This window comes from Polypterus senegalus, chromosome 2, assembly GCF_016835505.1.
Source record: "Polypterus senegalus isolate Bchr_013 chromosome 2, ASM1683550v1, whole genome shotgun sequence".
Classification (NCBI taxonomy): Eukaryota; Metazoa; Chordata; class Cladistia; order Polypteriformes; family Polypteridae; genus Polypterus; species Polypterus senegalus.
In genome coordinates, this window is record NC_053155.1 from 308,329,921 (window position 1) to 308,355,268 (window position 25,348).

At 41.5% G+C, this 25,348-nt stretch overlaps 1 protein-coding gene across 10 annotated transcripts in view; it reads right to left on the bottom strand.

Annotated features, from left to right (window-relative positions):
- Positions 1 to 25,348, bottom strand: part of mcf2la (mcf.2 cell line derived transforming sequence-like a) — a 287,608-nt gene that overhangs the window by 56,482 nt on the left and 205,778 nt on the right. For all 10 annotated transcript variants that reach the window (XM_039745883.1, XM_039745885.1, XM_039745881.1 and 7 more), the window contains exons 4-7: positions 16,295 to 16,385; positions 1,056 to 1,175; positions 634 to 750; positions 100 to 249 (exon numbers count right to left, since the gene is read on the bottom strand). In XM_039745883.1, coding sequence (XP_039601817.1) covers positions 100 to 249; positions 634 to 750; positions 1,056 to 1,175; positions 16,295 to 16,385 — 478 coding nt within the window. The remainder of the gene's footprint in view (positions 1 to 99; positions 250 to 633; positions 751 to 1,055; positions 1,176 to 16,294; positions 16,386 to 25,348) is intronic.

Genomic DNA, 25,348 nt, shown 5'->3' on the forward strand with positions numbered 1-25,348 from the left:
TTAGAAAGGAGGAAAAACTATCTGCAGAACTCCATCTTCTACCAAGATGCTCTCAGCTTCATGACCAGGAATCTCAAATGACAATGACGTGCTTCTTACCTTCATTTTCACTTTCTTTTCCGTGTGTTGTGTTAAGAGGCTCTTGGTGGCTTCCACGTCATTTGGCAATTCAGTCTCTGCAAGTTCAGTCCCAAATGACTGCAGGATCTGAGCTGTCTTCTTCACTTTTAGCGCAAAATCTTCAATAGCCTATTAAATTAGGGGGCAGAATTTTTCTTTTTTTAGGAAACCAAGAAGAGATTAAAAATGCAACAGGGATGCCAAGCTAGAAACCTCTTTAAGCTCTGATGAATAATGACAAACTGTCCAATGACAAGGAAGGGCTGGAAGGGTGATGTAGAGGTGCCTTAGAATAGCAACATGACAGAATGCAGCCAAGTGCAAGAATCACACTGAGGGATTTGTCTCATGCAGTTATTAAAAAACGATACTGCCTTTTCTGTAGTATAACATAAAAAAACCTAACACACTGACAAATGCAAATAGTGTGACAAATGAATCAAAATAGCAAGAAATATTACTAGCAGTGGCAACACTGATTCAGGACTGTTCTCACTTTAACAGAACACTTACAATCCTGCGGGAAATCCACCCATTGTGGCAATATTTCAGCGTACCACCAAGTTCTTGGGTGAGCTGGGTTCTCTCTATGTAACTGTGCAATTCTGTCACTGAACTCAGCATGATGATCTGCAATACAAAGTGATGACAATGAGGCAAATCTCCTTCACAATAAGACAGGCTTACTTCCACCCTTAATGAGAAGCTCTAAAACAGTTATAAATGTAATCTCTGCTGATAAGTGTGACCACTTCACCAGATTAGATAATGATGTCCATTGCATCCACAGATATTGACCCTTACTGCTTATCTTTGAGGTGCCTCACAGAATGAGGACATGAGAGTAATTGCTCTCTTAACAGTTGCAAACAGCATTCTACAAATGCCCAAAAGTATTAGGAAAAGGCAATGGCAGCTTGTAGGAGAATACATACCGGCACCTTCATTTTAAATTCATCCTTGTTGAATTTAAAAACAAAGTCAGATAAGGCGCGTTGCAGAAAGCCAGTGGGGCGGAGAACCAAGACAAGCTGCAGATTCCCAGGGAAGGAGCCCTGCCAAGACAACATGAAGGAGGTGATCAGCAGGTACTACACAAAAAAGTCCATCACAGTCATGGGACAATGTCCTGAGGGGGACACCCAGGCAGCTGGTGGATTAGAGTTCACCAACTGTCGACTTCTTGACAATCATTTTGATATAACCAGCAAATCTGATTACCGAATATACTCACATATAAGTCAGGTCTTGAAACCCAAAAAATCGATCATAAAATTAGACCCTGACTTATACGCCCGTTTAAAAATGCAACACTTAAGTTTTTTTTTTTTTTTACATTTTGCCTCCTCCAATCTCACATCAGTTTCTCAGACGCATCGAATTTTGCTGCAGAAGCGCAGTTACCAATTACTTTCACTACTTCAGCGATGTTTAATTGAAAACCAGCTTCATATTTTCTTCTGATCGAACGCTCCATCGTAGATAAGGGATGCTCTTACGGTAAAGGTGTATGAGGGTGTGAGATACAAAAAACACAAAACAGTGCAAACGTCGCTTCAGAACAGTTCGGGTATTACCGTGTGGTCATGCAGGCACAATAAAGAGAGAGAGAGGGGTTAGGAGCACACGCTGATACAGCGCACTGCCGCACCCACATAGAAAAAAAAGACAGTGTGCCCTGTGGTTACTCGCTCACAATCTCTTGAACCAATAGCGTGAGTTTTCTGCATTCGACTTATAAGACTGACATTATGAAATGCCAGAAATTAAATGATAAAATCAAGTCCCAACTTATCTACGGTAAGTGTTTTTGATATACAGTATTTAGTGGCAGAATGCCAAATGCGTGGTCTTTTGCCCTTGGAACCCCTGCAGATTTTTTTTTTTTTTTTATTCTCCAGGTTAAGAGAAGTTTTTTTTTACATTTTATTCTGTCTATTCTGGCCATGTATCCTTATCATCAGGCTGTCACTTAGAAACTTAAAAAAAAAACAATTCTATATTTAAGCATTCTTCTTCTCTTGTTACAGTACAGTATATACCTTTCTTATGTAACTGTGCATTATTTATTTATATTTTTTATACTATTTATTCATTTTTATTCTTTATTTTATCTTTTTCTGTTCTTACAGCCATCTTAACCTTAACACTGGACTCATCTTTATAAAGACTTCCATCATGATATTGTATATAAGGATGCTACCCTTCTGCTAATTATATTATACCAGTAACAGCGGACTGCACGATAACGTACAGTGAATACACTTGACTTGAGCATTCCTAGTCTTCATCCTCTTCCTCTGTACGTTTAGCATTCGTTTGTTCAGAGGTTGATGTGTGTGCTGCTTCCTGAGCAGCTCTTCTCTTCTCGACTCTAGTGGCCCACTTCTTCTATTCTTTCGTTTGCATCTTTTCGCGTTAAAACTGATTAAGTCAGTGTTTGTGTTGCAATTACATTTTCCTTAATTTTTCACTTAAGCTGACACAGTGGTGTAAAAAACTATTTGCCCCCTTCCTGATTTCTTATTCTTTTGCATGTTTGTCACACAAAATGTTTCTGATCATCAAACACATTTAACCATTAGTCAAATATAACACAAGTAAACACAAAATGCAGTTTTTAAATGATGGTTTTAATTATTTAGGGAGAAAAAAATCCAAACCTACATGGCCCTGTGTGAAAAAGTAATTGCCCCTTGCTAAAAAAAATCACCTAACTGTGGTGTATCACACCTGAGTTCAATTTCCGTAGCCACCCCCAGGCCTGATTACTGCCACACCTGTTTCAATCAAGAAATCACTTCAATAGGAGCTGCCTGACACAGAGAAGTAGACCAAAAGCACCTCAAAAGCTAGACATCATGCCAAGATCCAAAGAAATTCAGGAACAAATGAGAACAGAAGTAATTGAGATCTATCAGTCTGGTAAAGGTTATAAAGCCATTTCTAAAGCTTTGGGACTCCAGCGAACCACAGTGAGAGCCATTATCCACAAATGGCAAAAACATGGAACAGTGGTGAACCTTCCCAGGAGTGGCCGGCCGACCAAAATTACCCCAAGAGCGCAGAGACGACTCATTTGAGAGGTCACAAAAGACTCCAGGACAACGTCTAAAGAACTGCAGGCCTCACTTGCCTCAATTAAGGTCAGTGTTCACGACTCCACCATAAGAAAGAGACTGGGCAAAAACGGCCTGCATGGCAGATTTCCAAGACGCAAACCACTGTTAAGCAAAAAGAACATTAGGGCTCGTCTCAATTTTGCTAAGAAACATCTCAATGATTGCCAAGACTTTTGGGAAAATACCTTGTGGACTGATGAGACAAAAGTTGAACTTTTTGGAAGGCAAATGTCCCGTTACATCTGGCATAAAAGGAACACAGCATTTCAGAAAAAGAACATCATACCAACAGTAAAATATGGTGGTGGTAGTGTGATGGTCTGGGGTTGTTTTGCTGCTTCAGGACCTGGAAGGCTTGCTGTGATAGATGGAACCATGAATTCTACTGTCTACCAAAAAATCCTGAAGGAGAATGTCCGGCCATCTGTTCGTCAAATCAAGCTGAAGTGATCTTGGGTGCTGCAACAGGACAATGACCCAAAACACACCAGCAAATCCACCTCTGAATGGCTGAAGAAAAACAAAATGAAGACTTTGGAGTGGCCTAGTCAAAGTCCTGACCTGAATCCAATTGAGATGCTATGGCATGACCTTAAAAAGGCGGTTCATGCTAGAAAACCCTCAAATAAAGCTGAATTACAACAATTCTGCAAAGATGAGTGGGCCAAAATTCCTCCAGAGCGCTGTAAAAGACTCATTGCAAGTTATCGCAAACGCTTGATTGCAGTTATTGCTGCTAAGGGTGGCCCAACCAGTTATTAGGTTCAGGGGGTAATTACTTTTTCACACAGGGCCAGTTGTAAGTCTTCAATCTGCCTCAAGAATGATTTGAAAGATATGAAGAGGTAGGGGAAATGACAGCAAAGGTGGTAGGAATGAGAATGTCGCCCATAAGCATACGCCGCACAGCCGCTGCCAAGAGTTGATTCTACAATGAAATAAAATACAAATAGATAGATAGATAGAAGAGGAATAACCTTAGAGGTCCATTATCACCCCAAAAGCGGACAGTAAACGTCACGCAGTACATGTGTATTTCAGCTCAATAGGTCAAACGGTTTGCGAGCTACAGGTGATTTAAAATTCTGAACAGCCACGGTAGAGTATTATATATAAAGAATTTTTATAAGATTGCATGGATTTATTTTTTTCTTTTTTACTTGTTTATTACTATTCTTACATAATCTTATTTGTTTTTTCTTTTGTTGTAACTTTCTCTTTGGTATGTTGTAAAGCACTTTGAGCTAAACGTAATGAAAATGTGCTCTAGAAATAAATGTTGTTGTTGTACAGTTTTGGTGTAAGCGAGAATACAACCTGAAGGGAAGCATCTCCACGAACTGAGTTTTGATGCTCACTTGTAACGTCTGTAGATTTTTTTTTTTATTTAGGAAACATTGATGACAGAGTTAATTTGAAAGCGTCACGTATAAAACAATTCCTTAGATTCCATACTAAAATTCTGCTTATGCTGGAAAGACAAAAAAAAAGCTTAAAAAATTATTTAGAAAACCACACTCATGCCAAGTCCCACATTAAGTTCCATTTTAAATTTCAAATCAACTTAAAACTGACTTAAAGCTTTTGGAAACTCCCCATCACCTCCCACTTTTAGCCAACCATGACATTATTAAATTAAAAAAAAGCCTTATTTGAATGTTCATGACCTAACCTAATCACCATATACATGTGTCCATGTTCCTGAGTGATGTCTTAACTTTCAAACCATGGGAGAAAACAGAAGAACTTGAGATATTGCTGATATTTGGCAGATTTTAAGGAGTAGCCAGAACACCACAGATGCATAATTTAACAAAAACAAGTCTTAAACAATGGGTGTTATTTGATCACTTTTTAAGGACCTTTACCAGACTGATAGATCTCAATTACTTCTGTTCTCATTTGTTCCTGGATTTCCTTGGATCTTGGCATGATGTCTAGCTTTTGAGGTGCTTTTGGTCTACTTCTCTGTGTCAGGCAGCTCCTATTGAAGTGATTTCTTGATTGAAACAGGTGTGGCAGTAATCAGGCCTGGGGGTGGCTACGGAAATTGAACTCAGGTGTGATACACCACAGTTAGGTGATTTTTTAACAAGGGGGCAATTACTTTTTCACACAGGGCCATGTAGGTTTGGATTTTTTCTCCCTAAATAATAAAAACCATCATTTAAAAAACTGCATTTTGTGTTTACTTGTGTTATATTTGACTAATGGTTAAATGTGTTTGATGATCAGAAACATTTTGTGTGACAAACATGCAAAAGAATAAGAAATCAGGAAGGGGGCAAATAGTTTTTCACACCACTGTTATATGTTATGTTATATGGGCTGGAGACGGTGGCACTGACCAGAAAGCAGGAGACAGAGCTGAAGGTGGCAGAGTTAAAAGATTTTAAGATTTGCACCGGGATGGACAGGATTAGAAATGAGTACATTAGAGGGTCAGCTCAAGTTGGTCGGTTGGGAGACAAAGTCAGAGAGTTGTGTTGGTTTGGACGTGTGCAGAGGAGAGATGAGGAGTAGATTAGGAGAAGGATGCTAAGGATAGAGTTGTGAGGGAAGAGGAGAAGAGGAAGGCCTAAGTGAAGGTTTATGGATGTGGTGAGAGAGGACATTTTGTGTGACAAACATGCAAAAGAATAAGAAATCAGGAAGGGGGCAAATAGTTTTTCACACCATTGTATATGTAGATATGTATGTATATATGTATGCAATCTCACCTCTCTGACTTTGTCTCCCAACCGTCCAACTTGAGCTGACCTTCTAATGTCCTCATTTCTAATCCTGTCCATCCTCATCACACCCAATGCAAATCCTAGCATCTTTAATTCTGCCACGTCCAGCTCTGTCTCCTGCTTTCTGGTCAGTGCCACCGTCTCCAATCCATATAACATAACTGGTCTCACTACTGTCCTGTAGACCTTCCCTTTTCACTCTTGCTGATACTTGTTTGTTACAAATCACTCCAGACACTCTTCTCCACCCATTCCACCCTGCCTGCACTCTCTTCTTCACTTCTCTTCCACAATCCCCATTACTCTATACTGTTGATTCCAAGTATTTAAACTCATCCACCTTTGCCAACTCTACTCCCTCATCCTCACCATTCCACTGACCTCCCTCTCATTCACACACATGTATTCTGTCTTGTTCCTACTGACCTTCCTCTCCTCTCTAGAGCATATCTCCATTTCTCCAGGGTCTCCTTAACCTGCTACCTACTATTGCTACAGATCACAACATCATCAGCAAACATCATAGTCCACGGAGACTCCTGTCTAATCTCGTCTGTCAACCTGTCCATCGCCATTGCAAATAAGAAAGGGCTCAGAGCCGATCCCTGATGTAATCCCACCTCCACCTTGAATGTATCCGTCACTCCTACCGCAGACCTCACCACTGTCACACATTCCCTCATACATATCCTGTACTACTCTTACATACTTCTCTGCCACTCCCAACGTCCTCATACAATCCCACAACTCCTCTTGAGGCATACCATAAACTGATTTAAAAATATTGCCAAGACATTACTAGCGCTGCTAATGGCTATCACTGGCTGATTTTTAATGTATTATTCATATATGGCTGCCAAGCCTCATTTTCAGCTGCTATTTTGTTCATGTTCTAATGGTCAAGTCTGTTTGCTTGTCCTTAATTAATCATGTTTACATACGAATTGATTATTAGAGAAACATTTGTAGTTGCAATAGCACCCATGAAACCCGTTAATCTATCCATTTTTATTACGAGGTACTACCATTCCTAAAGTTCATTTCTGGGTCTAAAAATGGTCAAAATAAATCAGCTTTCTCAAGTAACATGTCAACCTGCTGTTTGTTTGCAAAATGAAGGTAATTTCATGTGATGGAATGCCAAGAAACTGAAAATTTCATGAAAAAGTGTCTATTCCTGTCTTGAGAGGACAGGGTGAACTGAATCTAACCAGGACAGGAAAAGAAAGGGAAGGGCCAGATGCACAAATGCATAAAAAGATAAGGACACAAATGTCTTGCAGGTCTTCAGTTGGCTTCTTCCTTAAATCCGTGCCAAATACCAGTGTCATCTGCGACAGAGAAGACATGACTGCAGATTGCTGACAATAAAACACTTTTCAGTCATCTTACGTCCAATGTATGCGTCATTCTACCCACTTTACCATATTTTTTTTTTTATTTGCCAGTTTCAGATATGGCATTTGACTTAAAACTCTACCTCTAGGCCAGCATCCCAGAGTTGTCTTTTCACTGATGCCGTGACACTGATATTTGGTGTGTATTTGGCAATCTGTTACACAGGGTTACCTTGGGAAAGCGGTTTCATTTTGGAAATTTTTGAACCCAGAACTTAACTTTAGGAATGCCAGACCCTTGCAACCCAATTGAACAGAATAACGGGTTTAACTCTTTCAGGGCAGATGTCGACTTTTGTCAAAATTCACGGACAGAGGATAGTAATTAGCTGTAAACGGCAACAAAACTAACCTTTCCGTTTCAGTCTGACTCTCTTTGCTAGAAGGAAAGTTAGCGTTGATGATTTGACCTCAACTTCCTGCACGTGCATGAGCAGCGAACAGCAAACAACCTCTAAAATGGCATCAACATCCAGCGAGAGATCAAGGTGAATGCACAAAACAAAATACCACGTGGACGATGTTTTGTGTATTATTGCTGATTCTCACTTGTCAGACTCTGATTTTGACGCAAGTGATGAAGATCGAAAATGAGATACTGGTATCAGCTGAACGGTCCCCGGCTAATCGTGGTGTTGAACACTGTGATAGATGGCCGGCAGCTCAATCCGGCTGGGACGTCCCAGAATGGGAAGAATGGAGAAAGGCAGCCCTTCCAGGACACTGCTTCCCCCAGGACGCTAGGTGGCAGCTCCCCTGGACGGTAACTGTACCCCGGATTCCCTCAAGACATCATGGGACATGGAGTCCATTTTCTCAGCCCTGTTGGGTGCTGCCAGGGGGAGCTCATAAAGGACCTGGGGACTACTACCTTTCCTACAACCCGGAAGTACTTCGGAGTCACGAAGACAGATGCCCACAGTGATTGAGGACTGATGAGATGGCATTTCACCCGGAAGAAGAGGAGGAGCACTTTCGAATTGAGGAATATAAAAAGGACTGTTTGAGACCCAGCAAGCTGAGCCGGAGTTGGGAGGTTAGGTGACGAAGATGCTGGCAGTGGAGGATTATTGTCATTGAAATTATTATTAATTATTGTTATTAGAGAATTGTGGTAATTGTGGTGCTTTGTGCACTTTATTGAAGAAAATAATTAAAAATTCTTCTTGGTGCTTTTATACGTGTGTCCTGGACATCTGTCTGTTGGGTTTCACGGGGCAACAGCGCCCCCTAGCGTCCACAACATGTTTATGTAGCTGATGCACTTATGGCAATGTTCACCTGGGGGGACCTCCACTTACAATGACAAGAGATGTAAACCAGATTACATTGCAGTACAACTGTTACCCACCGCATGAAGACAGCCAGGATTCCAGCTCGCTGCGCATTCCTGCTGGCTACTGAGCTACCTCATGCAGTCGGCAAAAACCGCAAATAGGCGTATTCTGTCCCCGAACGGCGTATTAGTGAGGCTTCTCTCCCAAGACCAAATCTGTACGGAGTGTGCATCGCCCAACTGGTTGTAGTGAACGTGGACAGATAGTTTACTCACCAAGAAGTCAAGGCTGAGAGTCCGTATACTTTAATGTAGATTTCTTGCCATAAGTAATACAAGTATTAGGACGTAAAACCATTGATAACTTGAAGGTAAAAGGACGATAATTTCCTTAACCTAAATACAATATGGTGGGAACTAAAGTAAAAACAAAAGTGGCGCCAATAGAAAAAGGGAGCTAGGGACATACCATATGTATTAATTAAATGGTGGGGGGGAGGTAGGAACGTACCAAACAGTTTAATAACAATATTAACACGGGCTGCTGTAGCAGCACAAGGCGGCAACAGCACACAGCGACAGACGTTTTATGTTTGTTTATGTGTGAAACCTTTGCTTTATGTGCCTTTTAGAGTTTTTTGGAAAAATATTCAGCCCTCAAAGAGTTAGGTGGTGATACTGCAATTACACAGGTATCTCTAATAACCGATTAGCTTTTTAAGGATGAGCTATGTGAAGTGACCATTAGCACAGCAAAGAAATGGCTGCTAAAATTGCGGCTTTGCCAGTCATATGTGAAGAATAAGTTATAAATCAGTTATTTCAAGCAGTAACAGTCATTAACAACTCTAGTAATGTATTGGCTGCGTTTTTAAATTAATTTAATGGTGTACTAATAAAAAAGTATTAATTTACACAAAAACACAAAGATTTCTAGGTGTATCCAAACACTTGACTGGTATCGCAGATACACACAGAGCATGTTGTGTGTGCACATATGTCTTTATTGGTATTTTATTTTTGTGAACTCTTCTGTGGAAACTTAAAAGTAAGAATTTCATTGCTAGTAAGGAATGATTTATCCCTTAATATTCATTCACACATCACACGTTTGTCTTTCGGAGGATGAAGTCGTCAGCACCTACAGGTTAGGTTGTTAGATACCAAAATGTTAATATACATCAGTTTTTTCGTCTTCCAGTTTTGAGGAGATCTCGTGAGGTACATGGACTACTGTCCTGAACAGTCTTCATTTGGGCAGCATGGCTCGGAATGTGGCTTGAGTGGCTACCTAAAATTACAATATCTGAATCAGATCTATCTGCTAATCAGAGTACATAGAGAGTATGCAATCTGGACAAAATGGGCAATGTTGTGTCTGGGGGCTGGGTGGTCTTTTAACCTGGAACTCCTAAAGATTTGTTTTTTCTCTAACCTAATCATTGGACTGTCATTTAGAATCTTAAAAAACAATTCTACATTTACGGGCTCCGTTTCTCATATTACACTACCAGCTAAAAGTTTTACAACATGTGAGTATTCTCCGTTTTTATGTAGTACTAGGGTGTTGTACCACATTAGCCATTGTGAATGTAGTGAGAAGTCAAGCAAAATGGCACCTTTTATTGGCTAACTAAAAAGATTACAATCGGGGCCTGAGCTGCCTTGAAAGCTTGCATATTGTAATCTTTTTAGTTTGCCAATAAAAGGTGCCATTTTGCTTGACTTCTCACTACATTCAGTTTTTATGTAAATGCACGTAATTTATTGTCTTAATGTTTCACTTAATCAAGGCATAGAACAAATAAGCAATGCCAAATAAAAAAAAAAAAAAATAAGTTAAGGAATCATGAAGTATACAAAATTGTATTCATATTTTTGATTCATCAAAATATATAACAGCTAAACTGTGTGGTAAACCTTTTGATTCAGAATGCCAGTCACTCTGTGCCAGTCGCCAACTCTGCCTCCAGCAAAACAACCCCACACCTTCACACTTCCTCCTCCATGTCTGACAGTTGGTGTCACACGCTGAGGAACCATCACATCATCACTTTGACAGCATACACACACCCTGGGCAATGAACTGAAGATTGCAAATTTGGCTTCCTCGGTACATAAGACTTTCTTCCAGTCTGCAGTCGTCCACAGCTGGTATTTCAAGGCCCTGTTTTGTCCTTTAAGTAATGGCCTGCTTCCGGTCACTCGTCCTGTCAAACCTGCAGCACACAAAGTCTCCTCTTCACAGTGCAAACTGACTCTCGCTTTTGTCACCCTGCACTGTTAAGCTGTTGTGCTGTGAGGCGCCTGTGACCACCCAAGAGGGTGACCCTCAGAAACTTGTCTTCTGTTTGGCTGGTGACTTTGGCTCTGCCAGATCTCTTCCTATCAGAGTTTCTTCCAGTTTCCAATTGCCTTTGGACTGTGGAGGACACCACTGGACTCACTGACACTTCTGATTTTTATTTGCAATCTCTCTACACTTCTAAGGGTAATAATGCTCTGTCTCACTTCATTTATTAATTGCCATTATCACTTGAATTTACAACTTTCTGCAGTGTGATATTGTCCAAGTAGCACTTCACAGGGAGCAGTAACACAGTCTGTTACAACTCTGCTTTAAGACACACAGATTGTATTTAAGGCTTCATTTACTTTAATTGCTGCAAAACATCTGTAGGTTGTCACCTATTACTTGTTGTACAGCTAACACAAGTCCAGATTTAGCACAGAGGGGCTCATCAATTAGAACTGCTAGGTACGCACTAGAAGACAAGAAAGGGACAACTACAAAAATGGGCACTGTACTATTTCTGTGGGACAGAGTCAGCATGATATTGGATCTTCTTTTCCTTGTTTGGAATGGCATGATTTACCTAAGTGGGGGCCTGCACATGAAGAAAGGGTATAAAGCCTTGGAACATTGCCTGGCACACTTCTGAAACTGACAGACAGATGGGAGATACCGTCATCTGATCCTGAAAATCCTTCCAGCGCAGCAACGAAAATGGCAGACTGTATACATCAAGAATCCCACTTCGGTGAAAAGTCTTGTCATTGGCTTCCTTTGTCTGTAATGCCACGTAAATCGTCATTAAAGAAAGCCAAGATATTTCTCCTATGTGATTTCTTACTGCCGTATAACTGAGGGAGGAATATCGACTTTTAATATCATATCTATATAGTTTCGGGTTACTTAAGACGCAGCAATTAAAAAAAGAACTTATTCCAACCAGGCAGCTAGTGCCCCCTAGAGGAAAACACTTGTTCCCTGAAGAAGACCCATTTGTAATATTCTGAAATCTCCTTTTTTTTCAGTTTTATCTAACCTAAACTCTGACAGTTTACTGCTTACCTTTTCACCATTTCAGGTCATTCACTGCATTTCAACTGATCACACTTGAAGAAAAACTGAAGTCTTCTAAAACTTTTGACCAGAAGTGTATACTCAAGTCAAGTTGGGAAGCATGCACTGGTACAGCACGTTGCCACACCCACTACACACCGAAAACAACTCGGGGTCCCGGTTTGCAACCCCCCAGGCAGACACGCGGTCCAGTCCCACCCTCTAGAAATGACCCTTCATCTGCCACAGCCAGGTGTTAGGTGGGCAACCCCTTGGCCTGGTCCAGCCACTCGGGTCCCCAACAATGAGGATCTTACGAGCTGAATCACCCTCGGGTTAACACGCCACATGGCCGTAGTGCCGTAAGTGACGCTCCCTCACAATGCAGGTCATGTGCCTCATTCGGGACTCCATGAGCAACACAAAGTCAAACCAACGGTACCCAAGGATTTTCCAGAGAGACACAGTACCAAAGGAGTCCAATCTTCATCTCAGGTCACTGGATAGCGTCCATGTCTCACAACCATATAGCAAGACAGGAAGCACCAGGACTTTCAAGTCTTGGACCTTCGTCCTTTTGCAGAGATATGGGGAGCACCACACACCACTTTCCATTGGCCTCATGACCCACCATGCTCTCCAGATCCGTCTACTGACTTCATAGGAAGAGTCACCAGAGATATTAATGTCACTGCCGAGGTAAGTAAACCTCTCGATGAGGTCGACACTCTCTCCGCAGACAGACACACTGCTGATGGCTGTGCCCATTGGTTTTTATCAGGAGACTCACAAGCCCAGACACTCAGACTCCTCACTCAGTCTCACGAGCGCCCCAATCAGAGCCTCCATTGACTCCACGAAGATCAGAGCATCATCAGCAAAGTCAAGATCCGTGAATCTTTCTTCACCAATACAGATGCTCCACGGCCGCTGGACCCCACGACCTTGCCCTACACTCAGTCCATACAAGCATTGAACAGAGTAGGAGCAAAACACACCGCTGACGAACCCCAGAATCAACTGGGAAAAACACAGAGGTCCTGCCTACACTTTGCACAGCACTCACAGTGGATACTGTATACAGTATCATTCTTATTTAAGTGTGTATAATTTATTTATCTTTTGTACACTATGTAGTCATTATTATTCTAGCCTATATGTATGTATTTCTTATGTAACTGTTTCTTTGTAAAGCACTTCTTTCTTGTAAAGCACTTTGAGCTACAACTACTGTAAGAAAATGTGCTATAGAAATAAATGCTGTTGTTGAAGAAATGCAATCCTCCACTAAGAACATCACTTCAGTAGTCAAGCAAGATGGTGGTAGTGGAATGGATTTCAGACTTGGATGCATGTCATCATTGACAGAATTGTTTTCTCCACATGTGGGCATTTTACAAGAGAATGTGCGGCCATCTCTCTGTGAGGTGATGCTGAAATGTAGCTGGGACAAGCAGACAGACAATAATCCAAAATACACAAGACAGTCCACATCATAAAGTCTGTGGACTTTCGATCAGCCTAGTCAAAGTTTACAACTGAACACAACTGAGATGTGGTGGCGGAATCTGAAATGAAATGTTTTTGCTTAAAATCCCATAAATGTCATTAAGTGGGACAAAATGTGATGCTAAAGGAGACATAAGTGGTTATCTCCATTACACTTTTCCTTGAAGCTTCCCAAAACTTATTATAAGATGTTTATGCTCAGCTGGGTCCCGTAATGTTATGTGAAACCTGTGCTGACTTGGTAACATCACAGCCAGACGAGAAATCCTAGTCTTTAATTGTTTATATCCTGTGTCGTCATGCAGACGATACAGTACATCTGAATCTAAAGCTTTATTTCTTTGTGTTCAATATAACTCTTTTTTTTTTTTAAATACTGTACTCAATTGACCCATTAATGCCTCGTGTTGCATTATTGGAATGACGGTCAGTAATTTTATACGTTATGTATCATGTAAGAAGTGGATTTGCCTAGTGTTCCAATTTTGGAACGCCACATAACTCAACAATGGAAGGTAATACATTTTTTTTTTCTCTTCAAATTCTTGTTCCTTATATTTTTCTATGCAACATATGTGAATTTCATGCACAAACTCCTTAGGCATAAATGGGTTCATTTGTTTGGGTTGTTTTGTGCAATACTTGCACTTTACAGTAAATGCAGTAATGCCACCTTAAAAACTTCCATCTCTAACAGTGTTGTGTATAAGCAAATTTCAAAGAAGCTTGCATAGACACCGTCATCTATACATTCGGTTGAAAAAGAACTCAAGTAAGTTTTCTAAAAAGGCAGCCAGAGAAACAATTAGCATTACCGAAATGCACTCTTTATCTACCATGTGTGTAAGTCAGCAGACACGGGTGGCTACTTCTTTGTGTTCTCCATCCTAAAATAAGAAATGATACCCTACACTTTATATCTCACAGACCCTAGAACTCGTCCATAATTAACTAACTCTTCAAGCTGAGGAGCAGCCACACGTGTATGTCAGAATTCCTTGTAATGAACTTCACTTTAACATGTCTGACGCTGTGTCATCCCAGGTGGGTGAATATGAGCCAAGTGGTTTAAAAATAGCAAACAGGAGAAACTGTCAAGTGTGTAGCAAACTGTTTGAAAATGTATTAGGATTTGCAAAATGTGTATGAAGTTAAGGACAGAATGATTTCAAGACAGTTTTAAAATTTAGCACCATTTGTATTCCTGCAATACTACTTATACAAATGGAAAGACAAACTCAATGATATCTTAAATATGTATATGTATACCAGCTACGCCCCACATAGAAATAAAACAAGACAAACTTTAAAAAATCAATAGACGTCGGCACTGTATCTACAGTAACTGTGTTCAGATCTGATGAGAGAGAATTCCCCGTGTGGGGAGAAAAGCACATGGCCGTGATATCTCTGGCAATCAGCAGCTCCCCTCTAAAATACACGGAGCTCTGATCTCTCTCTGAAAAATGTCAAATGTTACTTCTTAACAATCTGTAGATGACAATGTCTGTTGAACAAACAGGTATCACTAGCTAAGCGGAGGCAAGGTGCACTCCAACACGTGGCGAGAGGTAGACTAACTCGAACAGAGGCTGGCGAGTGAATGAGGAAGGCCCCGCCCTCCTGCTCTCGGCCCACAGCCACTCTGCTTGATTTGCATAAATACATCGGTACCGCAAGCGAACTATTGTACTTGGCACAATGAGAGAAGTCACAAAATCAACCAGAAAGTTCAAGCAAATTATAGAAAACAACCAGATCTAAATCTGTTAAGTAATTCTCTCGTGAAAAGCGGACAGACAGAACGCGCTTGGACCACAAAATTTTTAAAACCGTTTCTTAGCGAGCACCTATGGGCTAAGGGTAACCTACATTCCAAATTTCAAGTCCCAAGTCCTCATGGTTTGGGAGATTTCATGATGAGTGAGCCAGTGGTATTTGGCTTTTATAGATATAGATCATATATTCAAACTTTTTTACTGCTAATTAATAACAGAACCATTGAGGGCAGCACACTGATGCAGTGAGAATTCTACAGAAGGTTACTGGTTTTGTGGAGTTTCCTCCTTCATCATTAAAAATGTGAATACTCGATTAAAAGGAAATTCTAAATTGGCCTTGCATCAGTGTGTGTGTGTGTGTGTGAAATGGGCACTAAAAGTGACAATGCTGTTACCAGTCTTGTACTCTGTGCTACTAGGACAGCTTTGGTTCCCTGTGGCTGACACTCGGACTAAGCAGCTTTGAGAATGTTTTGAATCCATTGTTGTTCAAGAAGATATTATCACCTTTTTATGTGTATTAATCAGTGATTTGTGGACAAACAGAAGATAGTGTTAAGGACATAAGTTGTGCATTACTACATTACTGTATAAAACTGGCTACTTCAAGCAAAAAGGCAGTCCACCAGCCTCTCTTTATATTGTAACCTTTCAGAGAGATCATCCAAAGAGATCACATAGCACAATGGCCAATTATGGCAAAGAAAGAGCCCTTCAAGTGGAAGGAAGCGTAGGTGGACCTTGCCATGTGCCAGGCGTTTTTTTTCCTGCGCTTTCCAACAGCACAATATAGCAGCTTCGTCCCCCGGATCACTGCCTCTCTCTCCTTGACAACGTAATATTCGTTTGGAAACAACTGAGAAAATAAAACCTCAAAATGAAATTGCATGAAAAGGTATTTGGTATTCAAGAGGAAGTGTAAAAAAAAAAAAAAAATAGCTCCATTCCATACAACACACACTGTCTTATTTAAAGGCAAATTCAACCCACGGCTGTGTCGGGACTTACCGCTATGCGCAGAAGGGTGCCTTTCACGGAGCTCCATCGGTCCTGCCTCCGGTCTATGATGACGACAAACCCGACTCCGGCTGCCTGCAAGCTAAACAAACAGAAAAGGTCGCACGTCAATCGTTTCCTGTAGACAAGGGGCACAGTGCCGATCACCTAGGTGAGCCTTGGCTCCCCTCTATATGCCAAAGGACAGTCTAAGCAGCCATTGAAAAACGAGCAAGGTGCACGAGAGTACATCGCGTAGATAACGAGTGGTGCACATCCTCGGGGGCGTGGCAAAGACACAGCTGGCGATCGTTCTCTGACTCGCGCATCTCCAGTAGCAACTTGGAAGCCCAAAAGAAAATGTGACGCATCGGCAGTACTGTCAGCAGCAGCAGCAGCAGCAGCAACAGTGGCAGCGGCAGCTCATGCCCTTCAGGCTTCACGGCCATCGCGGTGCATGTAGGCACGGGGCTTCGGACAACAAGACAGTTCGCTACCTCTGCAGCATGGCAGCAAAGGTCCGCCTCCTTACTACCACGTTAACCAATCACCGTCGTGAATGGTATGTAGCTCGGCTGTACATTGGTGGAAGTTCGCGTCCTTCTGCTTTACTGAAGCCGCACAGACACACTGGAACGTCGCGTAGCCGAAGGGAAAGCAGGCAGACGGACAGAGATATGCGTGACAAGAAAAGAAAATCTACTGTGAATCTGTACTGGCTCCATTATTTTCTAAAATAACGGCACATTCTTCAATAACTCACTGAAAGAATCTCTATAATGTCACTACTTCTACCAAACCATATCAACAATTGAAATTGTTCCAGAAACAGTGTTAGTAAACAAGAACCTATTTTTCCTCCTTAGTCCGATGAGATCCAAGATGCATGATACACGTGTGTGACGTGCGTCTGAACCCAAAGGAGAGCACAGTTAATTAGCCACTACAGGCCACTTCGATTCTGAACCAGTAGAGAGAAAAACACCAGCAGCACACGAATGGAAACACCAGTCACACCTGCCACCTTGGCAAACACGAGCCAAGGAGTTTTGTCACCTACTGCGTGCAGGAGCCTTAGATATCGCTGGTCAACAACAATTCTGTATCCCAGGATTGTGCTGGGTGCGCTAAGCATAATTTATAATGTTGAATCCAAATGTAAATAAAATCAGTCATATTTAGTACTCTGTGGCATATCCTTTGTACAATTTTTGTTCTATCAGGCTTATTTCTTGTAACATTATCTTTGTATTTTCATTATTTGGTGTTATCACTGTATTAATGATGGGTGCTTCGGTTTCCTCCCACAGTCCAAAGACATGCAGGTTAGGTGAAATTGTCCCTAGTGTGTGCTTGGTGTGTGGGTGTTTGTGTGCCCTGCGGTGGGCTGGCGCCCTGCCCGGGATTTGTTCCTGCCTGGCACCCTGTGTTGGCTGGGGTTGGCTCCAGCAGACCTCCGTGACCCTGTGTTAGGCTGTAGTGGGTTGGAGAATGACTGATAACTGAACTACCTCTGCTACCTGGCTAAACTCAGAATGTTCCACAATATAACGGGTGTCCGTTACAGTGCCCTCCATGACAGAGCAGGTTTTGCTGCCCTAGGTGAAGTTGAAAATGGCGCCCCGCCATCCCATTTGCTTTGAGCAGGGCCATCTTGACAGCATTATAGGCCCCCAAGCAAAGCAGTGCACTCACTTGGGCCCTTACCTACACAGCCACTCAGCAAGTCACAATATAGTACATAGATTAGCATGGGACCCTTGGGCAACCGTCCAGCATGCCCAATGCATTAAGACAGCCCTGGCTTTGAGGAGGAATCATCACTGCCAGACCTGTACATTGAGACCTGGAGACAGCAAAGTATTTAAGACCTCGAATTCACTATTTGAGAATGTCGGGTTATGTCTCAGAAAAATATGCGGTTGAGGGATGCCATTTCAGAAAATAAGTAGGAATCAGGCTGTATTAGTAATCTTTATTTATTGTTTTTAACGACTCTCAAAAGAAAATTAAGAAACAAACACTAAAGTTACTGCTAAAACTACAATTTAATTTCTACAGTTATCTAGTACACTATACAGTAAGTGTCTTTTGATGATGTGTAACATTCTACATATACTTAGACATAGTCATTACCGCTAACAAATACATGATGTTTAAATTAATAAAATAAATGGAAAACTAAAGCATTATAACAACATTTAATGAACTTGAGAATATAATGATTATCTTTAAATAGGGCTGAGTGGTGGCTCCAAGAAAGGGATCTGCACTGGTAATCGGAAGGGTGACTCTACTCGGTTGGACCCTTGAGCAAAGCCCTTAACCTGCAATTGCTCCGTCCTGCGTATGACGTTAATCTGCATCCAGCCCTTCAATCTGCAGGAAAAAAACCTGGGGGTTGGTGGCAGAATTGGCACTCCGGCCATCATTAAAAAACCTCCCACTGTTCCGTTCCACTCCGTCTGAACGTGTGTGGTGCTGAGGCAGCACTCGGGTCCTAATCTGGGATCCCAAATTGATTTGTCATGTGGTGAGTGTGGCAATGTGCTGTATCAGCCTCCCTCCTCCTCTTAAATAGGACTCTTTACCCATAATTTCTATTTAAAATATTAGGCTCTATTGACATACTGTAGATAGATAGATACTTTATTAATCCCAAGCGCGGAATTGAAGAGTCGCATAGTATGGGGGAGGAACGATCTCCTCTGTCTGTCACTGAAGCTGCTCCTCTGCCAGGAGATGATCCTGTTCAGTGGATGCAGTGGATTCTCCATGATTGACAGGAGCTTGCTTAGCAATTAATTATATTAACATAATATAATTCATTTAACAGAGAATGAAAAAGTTTCATTCATCTTATATAAAAAATACCATGTTGTTTCAGGATATATTAATCTAGTGCATTAAGCATAATTAAATTCATCCATCCATCCATTATCCAACCCGCTATATCCTAACTACAGGGTCACGGGGATCTGCTGGAGCCAATCCCAGCCAACACAGGGCACAAGGCAGGAAACAAACCCCAGGCAGGGCGCCAGCCCACCGCAGGGCACACACAACAAGCACACATTAGGGACAATTTAGAATCGCCAATGCACCTAATCTGCATGTCTTTGGACTGTGGGAGGAAACCCACGCAGACACGGGGAGAACATGCAAACTCCATGCAGGAAACAAACCTGGGTCTCCTAACTGCGAGGCAGCGCCGCTACCCACTGCGCCACCATGCCACCCGCATAATTAAATTATATTTGATAAAAACAAATTTTATTATGTGCCGCCAATGTAAATTTCTTTTTTATTTTAATCTGACAAACCATTTTTTTCAGTGTGTATTCATAAGCTAGAAAATTGTATTGCAAAATGGCCCTGCATATCTTGACAATTAAGGAAATAGCATCACAATGGGCCCTGTAGAAGAAGCCGTAGTCTGCAGTGTACACATTGAGATGTAGGCTTGCAGCAGTGGGCAGAAGGAACCTGAAGGCCATTTGTTGAAAGACGATCCACTGCCACAGAACTGAATTCTGCTGCTATAAAGGCACATTTAATAGACCCTCATATGACTGCGAGTTGTTAATTCTGTAAAGTTGTTCACGAAACACAGAGAGGAATGGCTGTAAGGGTGTCCTCCACTCGACTAGACATTTTCATACCTCACTGTATGAAACTTTTTAGGTCAAAGAATGAAAAGACAAAGTATAAAAAGAACTCTGACCTGGCATACTGGCATACGGAGCGTTTCGCAGAATTTAGTTGAAGTCAGAGAATTTCAAAAACGGGGTTTAACTCAAATGCATCTATTGGTTACTTTGCAAAAAAATTTGTAACTGCTGATGATGTCGATCGTTTTGTCTGTGCTGAAATTCCAAACAGAGAAACCTATCCTGAATTATGGTACAAAGTCATTAAACACAAGTCTCACAGGCCTCATTTAACAGATTCAGCATATTGGGACACAAAAGATTGCAAATATTGGATTTATAGAAGTTCTGAAATAAAAGTGAAACTAATGAAATAGCAACGGGAGGGCAGAGTATACCACGCATACTGATAGCTGGGTGCTGATTGATGCAGTAAGGGGAGGCGAGACCCGTGGGAGGAGGAGTTGGAGAAGGTGCTAGAAAGTTGTGTTTGGGGTTACACAGTCGGCGATTGTTAAAGTGGAACTTTTGTCACACTTTATTACGTCAGTCGCTACAGTATCAAAAAAAAGATAGCACAGGTCGCACTGACAAAAAACAAAAGGAAATTAGTTTAAGTCAGAGAATTTCAAAAATGGGGTTTAACTTAAATGCATTTATTGGTTACTTTGCAAAAAAAATGATTAACTGCTGATGATGTCGATCGTTTTGTCTGTGCTGAAATTCCAAACAGAGAAACCTATCCTGAATTATGGTACAAAGTGATTAAACACAAGTCTCACAGGCCTCATTTAAAAGATTCAGCATATTGGAACACAAAAGATTCCAAATATTGGATTTACAGAAGTTCTGAAATAAAAGTGAAACAAATGAAATAGCAACAATTCAAAGAAAAAAAAATCTTACAAGTGTGTATCCGGAAAACCAAACATGGGGGTTGGCGAAGCGAAGCAGGGGCAAGTCCCCTAGTTTATATATAAGAAGATACATTTATTTATATTTATGTAACTGTATACATTATAGAATAAATGTTAAATATTAGTAAAATATAAAATGCAAAAATTACTGCTTGGCACCTTCTTTCACAAATCATTTTTTTATTTTTCAAACGAGCAAATTTGGCAACTGCATTGTATTGGGGTGTATTATTTATTTGTCTGTATTATAGTATTTATCTGGTTGAGCAATGTTATGATAATAACAAGGAAAAACTCAAAACGGAGTAACGTCAGTCTGTGTGATTAAGTGTTGTCACACACATGCAATTAGGAGGAGGCTGAGTGGACCAAGGGGGGTAATTATCTGCCAGGCCAGGGGGTGGTGGTGTGCGCTAAACCTTCTTCTGTTGTCTCTGCAGGCCAAATACGGGAAAACTTGCCCGATTTAACTTCTGGTTCAGCCACCAAGAACATCATCACTACTGGTTCCGACGGCAAGAATGACGACGCTTCCGTTTCTGGCACCAAGAACGATGTCACTTCTGCCGCCAAGAGCGATGTCACTTCTGGTTCCGGCGCCGAGAAAGACGTCACTTCTGGTTCCGGCGCCGAGAAAGACGTCACTTCTGGTATCACCCTTTAAAGCTGCCTTCTTTTCCACCACTAATTCAGTTTTGTCTGGAACTCAACCCATGCACATCAGAGTTTATTTCTAAACCCTTTTTGCAGCCAGGGACAATATACGGGTGGCCGCCCCAAACCTTTCCAGTGTGTTGAGACTCATTCTTTTACAGTGTTAATATCTGAATATTTCTCGTGTGTGTGCGCGTTTTTCTTTTTTTAACTGTTATTTCACTAACCTTTCGCTCTTAACCGGCGACAATAACTCAAACCCACAACCTGTTGCTTCTTTGAAAGTCACATGACATTTCCACCAAGGTATCCAACCTCTGCTGATGATGAATCCGCTTGCTGTTTATTCATTTCTGGTGAGGACTAAATAGGACTAATTTGACTGGTACGTAAATGACTGAAACTAGTATATTATACATCCCACAATAAATTAAACATGATCGAGTTAGGTCAAAAGTGGAACATAAACACTACATGTAACAATAAAGTAAATACATGTTTATAAATGTAACAACCTGCCATCTCCCTTTTTTCAGTGCACAGGGCTGAATTTGAAATGGCTTTTTATGCAAATAGGGTGGATTTTACGGTAAAATTGGTGCAGATTTCATTTGTGTTCTCTTTTCTACTTTTATATGATTTTCGTAAAAAGTGTGATAACTAAAAAACAAAAAAGTTGCCTAACTCACATACTAAATATATATAAGCTAAACTTAAAAGAAGTGATGAGGTGGCCTTCTGCTGCTATGCACCTAAAATCTGGAATAGCCTGCCAATAGGAATTCGCCAGGCTGATACAGTGGAGCACTTTAAAACACTGCTGAAAACATATTACTTTAACATGGCCTTCTCATAACTTCAATTTAACTTAATCCTGATACTCTGTATGTTCAATTCTTCATAATAACTATTCATGGTGGCTCTAAAATCCGTACTGACCTCTACTCTCTCTTCTGTTTCTTTTTCCGGTTTCTTTGTGGTGGCGGCCTGCACCACCACCACCTACTCAAAGCATCATGATCCTCCAACATTGATGGACTGAAAGCCAGAAGTCTACGTAACCATCATCATCAAGTCCTTCCATGAAAATACAAAGAGGACTGTTTGACTTATGTTAGGTAGATTGCCCACAGGGGACTGGGTGGTCTCGTGGTCTGGAACCCCTACAGATTTTATTTTTTTCTCCAGCCTTTGGAGTTTTTTTTTTGTTTTTTCTGTCCACCCTGGCCATCGGACCTTACTCTTATTCTATGTTAATTAATGTTGGCCTATGTTTATTTTTTATTGTGTCTTCTATTTTTCTATTCATTTTGTAAAGCACTTTGAGCTACATTTTTTTGTATGAATATGTGCTATATAAATAAATGTTGAATGATTGATTGATACATTGCTATCTGGTTATAAACTCGGGAGCACTGGCCTTGAGTTAGTGCAGTGTGAGGGAATTTCTTACTGTTTGGATCACAAAGAATTTACTGAGACTATGCGCCATTGTAACTTGTTCTCCTCTTCCTTAATCCAAAGCACAGCAGCAAGGGTCAAAAGGAGGACTGGACGTAACACTCACAAGAGTCTTGGCAGTAATTCTCTTTATTAGCAGCCACCTAAATTTAGAAGTGATTTCTAAAACCTCCTTGGGACTTGCAAATCTGTAAACAGCTTCTCTGTTTAGCTTGCTGAGCTCATTAACATTTATACTGCCAAATGCATTCTGTTGTCAAAAGATGCTTACACGATCATTGGAAGTCCGTCAGCACCACGGCGTCCGCTACTACTGCCAAACACACTCTTCAACTCCCCTACCCCATCCCAGATTTTTAATTTTGAGGTGAACAGCCATTGTTGTATGTTAGCAGCAGAGGTCACTTTAGCGGCTATTACAGATCTCAAACTCCGCTCCATTCCCACTCTCTAGAAAGATGTTATAAGGAGGGCGTGAAACTGCCAGAAAGTAAAATTATGACGTTGTGTTTTAATTAATAACACACATATTTCCCAGACGTAAAAGCTTTGAGCATGGCAAAGATACTATTTAAATAAAATGTATCATTATTATGATACACTCTATTGCCAAAAGTATTGTGACGCCTGCCTTCACACACACACACACACATGAATTTGAATGACATCCCATTCTTAATTCATAGGCTTTAATATGGAGTTGGCCCACCCTTTGCAGCTCTAACAGCTTCAGTTCCTCTGGGAAGGCTTTCCACAAGGTGTAGGGTGAGTGTGTTTATGGGAAGTTATGACCAGGAGAGCATTTGTGAGGTCAGGCACTGATGTTGGATGAGAAGCCCTGGCTCGCTCGCAGTCTCCACTCAAATTCATCCAAAGGTGTTCGGTCAGGACTCTGTGCAGGTCAGTCAAGTTTCTCCACACCAAACTCGCTCATCCATTTCTTTATAGACCTTACTTTGTGCTCTGGCGCGTGTGCAGTGATGTTGGAACAGAAAGGGGCCATCCACAAAGTTGGGAGCATGAAATTGTCCAAAATGGCTTTGTAAGTTGAAGCATTAAGAGTTCCTTTCACTGGAACTAAGGGGCAACCCCTGAAAAACAATCCCACACCATAATCCCCCCCCTCCACCAAACTTTACACTTGGCACAGTGCAGTCAGGCGAGTCCCGTTCTCCTGGAAATCGCCAGACTCAGACTCATCCAACGGATTGCGTGATTCGTCACTCCAGAGGACACGTCTGCACTGCTCTCGAGTCCAGTGACGGTGGGCTTTACACCACTGCATCCGATGCTTTGCATTGCACTTGGCGATGTCAGGCTTGGCTGCAGCTGCTCGGCCGTGTAAACCCACTCCATGAAGCTCCTCTCTACGCTGCACTGTTCTTGAGCTTCTGGAGGTCTGTAGCTGTTGACTCTGCAGAAAGTTGGCGACTTCTGTACACCTCAGCTTGCGCTGTCCCCGCTCTGAGATTTTACGTTCCTACCACTTTGTGGCTGAGTTGCTGTTGTTCCCAATTGCTTCCACTTTGTTAATAATACCACTAACAGTTGACCGTGGAATATTTAGTAGCGAGGAAATTTCACAAATGGACTTATGGCACAGGTGGCATCCTATCATGGTACCAGGCTTGAATTCACTGAGCTCCCGAGAGCGACCCATTCTTTCACCAATGTTTGTAGAGGCCATCTGCATGCCAAGGTGCTTGAGTTTACAGTATATACCTGTGGCCATGGAAGTGACTTGAACGCCTGAATTCAATGATTAGGGGGGTTTGGTCTCAAAACATTTGGCAATACAGTGTATATACACTCACTGGCCACTTTATTAGGCACACCTGTTCAACTGCTTGTTAATACAAATATCTAATCAGCCAATCACGTGGCAGCAACTCAAGGCATTTTGACATGTATAGGGTGGTCCAGATCTAATTATGCAATTTTCATTACGCTATAACTTATTAAGTTTATTGCATAGAAAATCATCCAAAAAATCCCGGATCATCGAGAAGTGTGCGAACTGACGACATGAAGAATCGTCTTCGCGCCGAACTGGAATCATCCAGTCATCCAGATGATCTGGATCTGCATAATTAGATCTGGACCACCCTGTAGACATTGTCAAGATGAACTGCTGAAGTTCAAACTGAACATCAGAATGGGGAAGAAAGATATTTAGGTGACTTTGAACGTGGCACGGTTGGTGGTGCCAGACGGGCTGGTCTGAGTATTTCAGAAACTGCTGATCTACTGGGATTTGCACACACAACCACCTCTAGGGTTTACAGAGAATGGTACGAAAAAGGAAAAATATCCAGTGAGTGGCAGTTGTCTGGGTGAAAATGCCTTGTTGATGCCAGAGGTCAGAGTCGAATGTGGCCAGACTG